Raw genomic sequence first — 10,765 nt, 5'->3', positions numbered from 1 at the left:
ACCAATATATGATCACGACGACCGGTCTTTGGCTGAGGGTTGTTTCTCCTCCACCAACTTGGGATCCGGTACCCTTAATCTGCCTGACCCTGCACCCTGAATTCTCGTGGGTTCTTAGGGTCCCTTCCACCTTCTTGTTCCTGAGCCCTTCTGTTTCTCTGTCTCTCCTTCTTTGCAGTTCCTTTCTGTTTCTGTTCCTTTCTCTTGGAGCTGAGATGAGCCAGAATCTCAGCTCCCCTTCACCTCCTCCTCGGCCTCTTCTCCAGGCCCACTTCTCCTTCTCCTCTCAGGCCCCGGCCTCTTCCCTAGGCCTGCCTCTGGAGCAGCACTCAGCCTGAGCTGCTGCTCCCTGTCTTCTCCTCTCCACAGAACGAACCTAGATCTAAGATGGTGCCCACCTTTTATACCTCCCTCTAGCCATGAGCCCAGGTGACCAGCAACCAATGGGCTCCTTCCTACGCTCAGGAACCAACCCCTATCTGCTCCTACAGCACTGGGTGTTCCACCCCCCTCCCCACTCCAGACAGGGACATAGTCGGTCGTGCCTGCACTTATGTCTAGTGAGAGCACCGTTGAGCTGTCCCTCGGAAATGGGGTGTGTGTGCTGCTTGCAGCTAACTGAGCCCTGGTCCATACTCCATCCTTACCTGGGAGTGGAATATCACACCTCCGGTCTGAGGTGCAATACCCCTGTAGCGGCCGAACCCTCGGGGCGCTACATATACATATACATTATTGGAAGGTTATCTAAATCTATCGATTTTGTCAGGATCAGCCTACTATCTCATGAATATGGAGCCAGTCACGGACACACTTAGAAAAGGGCCCCTGTGCAAGGATAGTACATAGGCCCTTTGAAAGTACAATAGTTCTGTCTATGACAGGAGCTGTCTGGTGCTTTGGAGGTGGTAGTGGCCCCATTACCTCTTGGGCCCCTGTGTGGCTGCACAAGCTGAACCAATGATATGTCTGCCCCATATGAAGGCACCCCCTGCCAACGGCAGATGTCAGGGATCAGATAAATCTTCTATGTTTGACTTCAACATGTTTGATTCTTTGTTCCTAAAGGAAGTAAGCTACTATCATTTTTTTTCTACCAGCAGCTTACTTACCTCTTCCCATTGAAAACAGATGCATGCTGCTCATTCAAGACCAACGTACATGTGTATAAGGAAATTGGAAAGACTAGCTCTTCACCGACGAACATTTAGCCAACAGCTTTTGAAGGTATATGGACACCTTAGGATCAATGGGCAAAAAAAGGAAAATAAATTGTCCCTGTCATGTCTGTAGAAATGATTGTCCAAACATCTTGTTAATAAAAAGGGCTCTAAGGTAAGAGACTAAAATTAAAATTTAAATACATATATACAGTTAAATTAAAACAAAAGAGAACCCTCATATACACCAGCAATATCTAGAAAATATGACTTTTCTAAAAAAAAAATAATAAGTAAAAAAAATCTGTCTTTGCTGCCCATAGTAGCCAATCAGAACTCAGCTATCATTTTGTAAATTGCTCTGAGAAAATAAAAACTACATTGTGATTGGTTGTTGTGGGTTGTAAAGACTGTGTTACATTTGGAGAGTTTGAAAAATCTGCAGAGATGTTTTCTGAACTTATGAAATTTAAGATAAAGGGGTTGTCCAGGCAAAATAAAATGTAACATCCCTGGCGGCGTGCTTGCATAGTGCACCACCTCCCACTATGCAAGACCGCAATCTTACCTGTCAGTCCAGCCTACAAACCTTGCTCCAGTTCATGCTGTGTGCATGTCTCTTGACTGACTGCTTAGGGCGGCGGCCCGGTTACTTCCTGATTCTTATAGCTGCTGTGGGCGCACCCCTAATGCGTCTCCTGCCTATTGCTGTGAGTCACTGGATATTTAAACACCCTCCACCCAGAAGGAGGTGCCTGAGCAACACCTTCACTCAGTTAGTCTTTGCTACTGAATTGCCAGGTCCTGTCCTGTTTCTAGTCTGTTTACGCCATTCTGGGGGCTGCATACCCAGATCTGTTATCTCTGACTTCTAGTCTGTTTCTGCCATTCTGGGGGCTGTATACCTGCTTGTCTCTATGTCCGTACCTTCCCTTTTCCTGCAGTATCTGAACCTGCACCTAACTCCAACTCGTTGTCTCTGTACTTCTGTTTGTGAGTTTTGTGTCCACTCGCTACTTCATGGGAAGTACCTTGCGTGTATCTGGTTCTGCTTGTCCCTTTTCCCTTCCTCCGTATCTTCCTCCTGTGTTCTAGCCATCTTCCTGCATTTTCCTGTCTGTTCCATGTGAACAGAGCCCTGTCCTCTCTGCCTTGTCCACCGCACCTGCGGTTTTGCTCCGCTCTGTCTTGCCCACCGCTCCGGCGGTTTCTCTCCGCTCTGACTTGCCCACCGCTCCGGCGGCTTCCCTCTGCTCTGCCTTACCCACCGCTCCGGCGGCTTCTCTCTACTCTGACTAGCCCACCGCTCCGGCGGCTTCCCTCTGCTCTGCCTTACCCACCGCTCCGGCGGCTTCTCTCTGCTCTGACTTGCCCACCGTTCCGGCGGCTTCCCTCTGCTCTGCCTTACCCACCGCTCCGGCGGTTTCTCTCTCTCTGCCTTGCTCACTGCACTAGCGGTTTCTCTCTGCTCTGACTTGCCCACTGCTCCGGTGGCTTCTCTCTGCTCTGCCTTGCTCACCGCACTAGCGGTTTCTCTCTGCTCTGCCTTGTCCATCGCACCTGCGGTTTCTCTCTGCTCTGCCTTGTCCACCGCTCCGAAGGTTCCGCTCTGCTCTGCCTTGCCCACCGCACCTGCGGTTTTCGCTCTGCTCTGCTTGCTCACCGCACCAGCAGTTCCTCTCTGCTCTGCCTTGTCCTCCACTCCGGCGGTTTTGCTTTACTCTGCTTGTCTACCGCATCTGCGGCTCTGTACCGGTCTCCCAGTCTGTACTGGACCCTATCCAGCCTGCGCTCCAACCTGCTAGTACCTGTCTGCTCTCCAGCCGTGCTTGCCAGTGCCCACCTGTCTGCATGCCAGCAGTACTTGCCAGTACCCACCTGTCTGCATACCAGCCGTACTTGCCAATACCCACCTGCCTGTATGCCAGTCTAACCTGCCTGTTCCTGCATTCCCCGGTGTGGGTCAACAACTGTGACCGGGGTCTGACCTGGAGTCGCACCTGGTCCCTCTGCTCGGTTCCTCCTTGGTCCATGGAGTCGACTAAGCCGCCATGCGACCTTGGTTGGATCGGGTTGATACTTAATTACGCCCCTCCAGGCACTCCTCGGTTCATGGTACAGTGGGATCACTAATCACGCTCACGCCAGTCAGTCCGGGCGCGAGCGTAACATAAAAGCTTGGCAAGAAACTGGGCAAAGGAGGAGGAGACGTCACTGTTCAACTAAATGACAGACCACCTTAGCTTGTGATTGGCCACAGCCAGTATTGGACTGGGGTGCCAAGGGCCCACCAGTAACCAAGTCCAGGGCCCCACTTTTCAGCTACATGCAAATGTGACATTATCCTCAATCACAAATTTATATAACAATGAACTGGGTAGATTAAATTAATAAGATTCTGCCTTTATCTTTATACATAGTGATTCAAGTATATAGTGCCAAGTACTGCACATATAAGGGGGTGATGGCTCGATCTTGCACAGGTGCCCACCGGAGGATTCTCCTATTCTCCTGTGGGCCAGTCGAAGCCTGGCTACAGCAGTCAGGTGATGCAGAGTAACGCTCATCATAAAAGCATGCGCTGCAGCAGTCCTACGTCTGGATGATCAGTGATGTCTCCATTTACTAAGACCATGCAGCCTGGACTGGACCCACATTGGTGCCAGTAGGTGGGTATTAATGAGTTTATTATTTTTTACACATCCAGTCCTCTGGATAACCTTGTATTTTCACCAGACAAGCCCTTAATTGAAAAAATATATATATTTCATGACTACGGTTTTAGAAATAGGGCTGATTCTTTATATACACACTGGGGGAGATTAATCAACACTAATTGAAGAATAAAATTGGGGATCTGCACGTGATAAAACAATGAAGTGGCTGCTTAAGGCTATGTTCAAACTAAGTTTTTCAAGTGCAAACTACTTCAGGAGATGCTTCTTTTTGGGGAGGTTTTGTATAGGACTCAAACAGGATCCGCTGGAAAAAAATGGCACCTAAAAAATTCTTCATATAAAAAGCAACAAAGATTTCCTACTGAAATTAATAGGGTGGTTTTGTCAAGTGTTTTAAGGAGGATTTTGCAGCAGATGTGCTTCAAAAACTCCTCAAAAAACTCATTGAGAACATAGCCCCAGTTTCTCAAAAGACGTTTGAAAAATGAGGTGGGGGTCTGATTGGTTATCATGGATAATTGTTTCACTTTAGCCTTGCACTATTTTTAGTTAATCTTGTGTATTTATTAGCAAGAGATATGTGTACATAGAACTTTATATCTTCACATCTTGTTCACGATGTTGAAAAACAGCGCTGTTCTTGACACAGTATCCCACTAGACATGACAAATATACAACACAATGACCTAATTGTCTATTCAATTCAATATACTTATCCGCACAAACCCAGAGAACCCAATAATAAGAGATGTGCCACTGCATTTCTTGTTAATTCATTTTATCATTTTTTGGCTATAGTTGTATTGCTGAGGGGTTAAGCCCGTGTCGGACTAAGTTGGCAAGCGCCACCAGTAACATTGACTCTGGGGGACCATTGTTCAACTTCATGCAAATATTACATTTTCGTTTTTTACAAAGTTACCTATGCTTCTATACAATAATAATAAATGATGAGATGCTATTTTTGTCTTTATATAGTGAATGTATTGGGTCAACTACTGCTCATTTTCGGGAATAAGTGGCTTGTTCCTACATGAGGGTCCACTGGGAATTTTACCTGTTCTTCTGTGTGCCAGTCCAAGCTTAACTGAGGCTATAAACTAGTCTATGAGTACGATATTCTCATGACGTCTCTCTTCTTGGAAAACATGTTCTCCGAACCCCAAAGCAATGGTTGGAATTACAATTTCAATAAAAGTCACTTATCAATAGAAATAAACACCTACACATTATTTTGTGGTGAAGTTTTGGACCTTGGTGCTTGATGGAACCCAGAAGCCCCTATGCACATAAGAAGACACCAGTATTATGGGGCCATGTTACAAATTTTCGCATCTAGGAGCCTCTAGAAATGGCTATGTACTTACTGCAGATGTATTTAGAGACCAGTTTGCTATTGACATATATGTATATGATGAATAGATAAAATTTATCATAAAATAAATAACTACAGTGGGTATTCAATAACCTCTTTCATTTTGTAGATATCCTCATTTGATACCCACCCTCTAAACCAGAATTTCATAATTCAGAACTAATCCCAGACAATATCTTCATTAAAGGACATTTCCGGTAAATAGTTAACGACAATGTTAGTCCTTTCCTAATTGTTTTTAAAACAAAGTGACACAAACGATGAGGCCAGAAGAATTCTTCCAATTTGCATGAGCACAATCTTTATTTCCTCACAGATTTTTACAAAATCAGAGGCATCAAAGAAGAATATTGTGGAATCGTTGTAAGCTGTGGACAGTGTACTTTGAATCTGTGTGATATGGGTTAGGAATATGACTACGTACACGATCAGTAGGGTTTTATACAATGAATATAGTCAATTTCCATGGGTAATGTTACTCCTACTGAAAGGGGGTTGTGCAGGTATTTAATATTGATAACCCATCATTGGGATAGATCATCAGTATCAGATCGGACCCCAACCAATCTGATATTGATGACTTATCGTAAGAAGAAGAACATATAACTAGATTTATCCATTAGTATTATATGCTTGGGACAATCCCTTTAAGTATCATATTTCACCAAACCTAAGTGTTTTATCACTTGTTAGGTAACACATTTGGAGTTGTACCAGGAAAGCTAATAGTGCATATGTCGAATACAGTTGGAGGCCCTCACTGACATTATGGAGGCCAAATAAATGTTGTTATGGCCTCCACAAGGTGGTATCTTTTTTTTTTTTTACTGTAATAAAATAAATAAAATAAAATGGTTCTATTTCAAGATATCATTGTTGCCAGTGTATACCAATGGATGGCCATACAGTGACATACGTCAGAGGTATAAGTGGGGGAAAAGTTTCAACTTATACCCAACGAATACCCCAAGCAAGATGTGATCAGATCCATCATCATCCAGCATGATCATCTAACTTTTTCATATCTTCAGAACCAGTTATAAAGTGAGAAAGCTACTCCAATACTGCATTCATATATCATTTTCATTTGTCCAGATGAGTTGAGCTGGAAACTAGGCTTTATTTTGTCTTCGGAAGCCCACAGACTAATAGACTTGGATGTCCTCAACCCCAACTCATCTAATGGTCACATGTTTATACTGTTACTATTTGTGGTATGGTGCTATTTAATTAATCCACATGACTAGGAACAACCCAAGTTGTAAAGTAAAGTATTTTTTAGGGCGTCTCAGCTTTTGTGACCTGTCTGAACCTATTGCAAACCACAAGATAAGCAACACCAAAGTCTAGCAACCGCTCATATCCATTTAGCCATGTTAAACTAAAGTTTGTCAATGGTCTAAAAATTATTAAAGAAGGTACATGAATCACAGAGCACCCTTGTGATTAGGGCTATAAGAAAGGTCAAGGGTAAAAAAGGGGTAACCCCCTCATCTCAAGCGATGAAACCAGCAGCATTCACACTACATAACAGTAGTTTCATAAAAAGTGCTACCTATCTGTTAGACATCAAGATACAATTCAAACAAACAAAAAATAAAAAACGCATTTTGGAAAGGTAGTTTTTTTTTTTCTTTTCTTAAATAAAGAAAATTTACAATAAAATTTCAGTTTATAAATTAATTTCTGTGTAGGATCCGCATTAGAACATCAGGGTCCTGCTCCGGCAAAGCAAGTAAAGAGATATAAATATGATGAAGAGATGTTGCTCCTGTGAACGATCAGGATCATGTGAAAGTTTCTACTGTACATTGTTGACAAATGGAGTGAATTTAGGGTAAAATAGTCAATTTTAGGTCCTATCCAAAATCAGCATTGGCTGAAACCATCTTTCTTTTTAATGAGGAAACAAGCGTTATGCTGGTGTTTAACAGACTGTAGTTTTCTCCTTTTTCGTTTGTACTTTCGGATTATTGTAACAGTTAATAAAAGAGTGGACGTGGAAAACAGGCAGAAGCTGAAAAAGATGAGAGGTTTCCTCTGCTGTAGAAATGTACAGAATGAACATGAGTTTTCTTCACTCTGCATTTTGCAAGAAGTCCAAACTTGGTCTAGTGGAAAGCCATTGGCGGTAATTAGTGCCCGGTACATGTTCACGGACGCCTTGGCTTTCATGTCGTAAATTGGGGACTTGTAGAATCCATACTGCGGTTTAGTTTTATCAGTCAGCTTGAATGCATAGTATCCTTTCAAATTGATGTTATCTTGTAGGTAGGCTAGAAAACAAATCGCAAGACCATAAGATGAGTGCTACCACCGTATTATTTTTCTATATACAAGCAATCAGAACATGTTCATACTTTTTTATTGCTCTTAGTTTAAAATTTGAGAATATTCTAAACTTATTTTTTTTACAAGTTTTGAAAAATCTGATTGACCACCTACCCCTTAATGACCAGGCTCATTTTGGACTTCATTTCGCAGCACCATTTTTCAAGAGGGAGTCACTTTTGTAGCAATACGCTTTTACTTTCTAAATATGCAAATTGCCTCTTCAGAGAGGAAGAGGAGTTGAACTCTAGTGCCACCTAACAGAAGTAGCAAGCCTTCAATTCAATATCGACACTTTAACAAGTCGTGCAATATGACTTAGGATAAAAGCCAAACCAGAATCTCAATTTTCAGACACGGTGTTTCGGGGTATTGTCCCTTGTTAGTGCAAAGTATGAGAACTGATTTGGCTAGGTGAGAGGCTAAGACTGGAATCTAAGGGGTAAGGTTTCTCCTTGTGGAGATTGACAAGCCAGGTTTGGCATGCCAGTATGAGGAGACTAGGTAATTATTAGATGCACCCAGTCTTCTATCCAATAGAGTAGTGTTCCCTAATCTGTGGTTGTCCAGTGGTTGCAAAACCACAAGTTTCATCATGCCCTGATGGAGCCACAGATTGGAGGACAGTGATTTAAAGAAGCCCTCCCAGTAAGTTTTTTGTTCATTAAATCTGTGTATATGTGCATGTAATGTAGTGTCAGTGTATTAATATACTCACCTACCGCTACTCTCTCTGGTGTCCAGCGCCGTTATTGTCTTCTGAGCGATGTCAACACTCTGCAGACTGTCCGGGTCATGCTGAGCTCTTTGTGACCCGGAAATGACTCTTGTAATGTAAACCTAAGGAGCGTCAGAACAAGGCTTCATAGACTTTCATTGTAAAAGAGACTTCCATTTCACACATAGAGCGAGCCGGCTAGTCGCAATTGTGGGGATGTCATTGAGCTGAGGAATAAAACTGTGCTGGATCCTGGAGAGAGCGGTGGTAGCTGAGTATATCAATACACTCACACTACATTACATGCACATGTACAGTTATATGAAAAAGTTTGGGCACCCCTATTAACCTTAAGATTAATGTTTTATAAAAATTGGTGTTTTTGCAACAGCTATTTCAGTTTGATATATGTAATAACTGTTGGACACAGTAATGTTTCTGCCTTGAAATGAGGTTTATTGTACTAACACAAAATGTGCAATCTGCATTCAAACAAAATTTGTCAGGTGCATAAGTATGGGCACTCTTATCATTTTCTTGTTTTAAATACTCCTACCTACTTTTTACTGACTTACTAAAGCACTTTTTTGGGTTTTGTAACCTCATTGAGCTTTGAACTTCATAGCCAGGTGTATGCAATCATGAGAAAAGCTACTTAAAGTGGCCACTTGCAAGTTGTTCTCCTGTTTGAATCTCCTCTGAAGAGTGGCATCATGGGCTCCTCAAAACAACTGTCAAATGATCTGAAAACAAAGATTATTCAACATAGTTGTTCAGGGGAAGGATACAAAAAGCTGTCTCAGAGATTTAACCTGTCAGTTTCCACTGTGAGGAACATAGTAAGGAAATGGAAGAACACAGGGACAATTCTTGTTAAGGCCAGAAGTGGCAGGCCAAGAAAAACATCAGAAAGGCAGAGAAGAAGAATGGTGAGATCAGTCAAGGACAATCCTCAGACCACCTCCAGAGAGCTGCAGCATCAACTTGCTGCAGATGGTGTCACTGTGCATCGGTCAACTATACAACGCACTTTGCACAAGGAGAAGCTGTATGGGAGAGTGATGCGAAAGAAGCCATTTCTGCAAGCACGCCACAAACAGAGTCGGCTGAGGTATGCAAAAGCCCATTTGGAGAAGCCAATTTCTTTTTGGAAGAAGGTCCTGTGGACTAATGAAACCAAGATTGAGTTGTTTGGTCATACAAAAAGGCGTTATGCATGGCGGCAAAAAAACACAGCATTGCAAGAAAAACACTTGCTACCCACAGTAAAATTTGGTGGAGGTTCCATCATGCTTTGGGGCTGTGTGGCCAATGCCGGCACCGGGAATCTTGTTAAAGTTGAGGGACGCATGGATTCCACTCAGTATCAGCAGATTCTTGACAATAATGTTCAAGAATCAGTGATAAAGTTGAAGTTACGCAGGGGATGGATCTTTCAGCAAGACAATGATCCAAAACACTGCTCCAAATCTACTCAGGCATTCATGCAGAGGAACAATTACAATGTTCTGGAATGGCCATCCCAGTCCCCAGACCTGAATATCATTGAACATCTGTGGGATCATTTGAAGAGGGCTGTCCATGCTCGGCGACCATCAAACTTAACTGAACTGGAATTGTTTTGTAAAGAGGAATGGTCAAAAATACCTTCATCCAGGATCCAGGAACTCATTAAAAGCTACAGGAAGCGACTAGAAGCTGTTATTTTTGCAAAAGGAGGATCTACTAAATATTAATGTCACTTTTCTGGTGAGGTGCCCATACTTATGCACCTGTCAAATTTTGTTTGAATGCAGATTGCACATTTTCTTTTAGTACAATAAACCTCATTTCAAGGCAGAAACATTACTGTGTCCAACAGTTATTACATATATCAAACTGAAATAGCTGTTGCAAAAACACCAATTTTTATAAAACATTAAGCTTAAGATTAATAGGGGTGCCCAAACTTTTTCATATAACTGTATACACATTTAATGAATAAAAAACTTAATGCGAGTACTTCTTTAAGGATCGTTTACATGGACGGACCGGAGGAACAATATGTCCGCCGATCGGTAAACTTTTACCGATTAGCGGTCGTTTAATGGTCTGCTGACACAGGCAGTACTAGATCGCTCAGTGCGCATAGGCTGCCATAGATCTCAACAGTGTGAGTCATGTTTACACAGGGCAATGCACCGCTGAGAATGATGATCTTTTGTGTGCACAAAACATCATTTCACCCAATGAACGAGCGTTTTGCTCACTTATCGAGTGATCGTCAGCCTGTTTACACGGCAAGATAATCATGAAATGAGCATTTTTAACAATGTTCATTGATGATTATCTTGCCGTGTAATGCTCCTTTAGAGAGACCGCACATCATAGAATTCTGTTTATCTTCATTTTTTTATGATAAAAGGAGAATGGTTAGTAAAAGAATGTGGATTTTAGGCAGAAGATAGCTCACACATGGACTTCTATTATGTAGTACTCTAGTACTTTAATAGAAGTAATCTAC

The 10,765-nt window shown here is 42.5% G+C and overlaps 1 protein-coding gene across 1 annotated transcript in view; it reads right to left on the bottom strand.

Annotated features, from left to right (window-relative positions):
* Positions 1–5,488: 5,488 nt before the first annotated feature.
* The window catches only part of KLB (klotho beta), a 40,599-nt gene continuing 35,322 nt past the window's right edge, over positions 5,489–10,765 (bottom strand). The window contains exon 5 of the mRNA XM_073646005.1: positions 5,489–7,489. Coding sequence (XP_073502106.1) covers positions 7,083–7,489 — 407 coding nt within the window. The 3' untranslated portion in view covers positions 5,489–7,082. The remainder of the gene's footprint in view (positions 7,490–10,765) is intronic.

This window comes from Phyllobates terribilis, unplaced genomic scaffold, assembly GCF_046119375.1.
Source record: "Phyllobates terribilis strain yellow unplaced genomic scaffold, ASM4611937v1 Scaffold_1__5_contigs__length_1240528914, whole genome shotgun sequence".
Lineage (NCBI taxonomy): Eukaryota > Metazoa > Chordata > Amphibia > Anura > Dendrobatidae > Phyllobates > Phyllobates terribilis.
The sequence above is the reverse complement of the archived record's forward strand: the minus strand, read 5'-3'. Positions and strand labels throughout refer to the sequence as shown.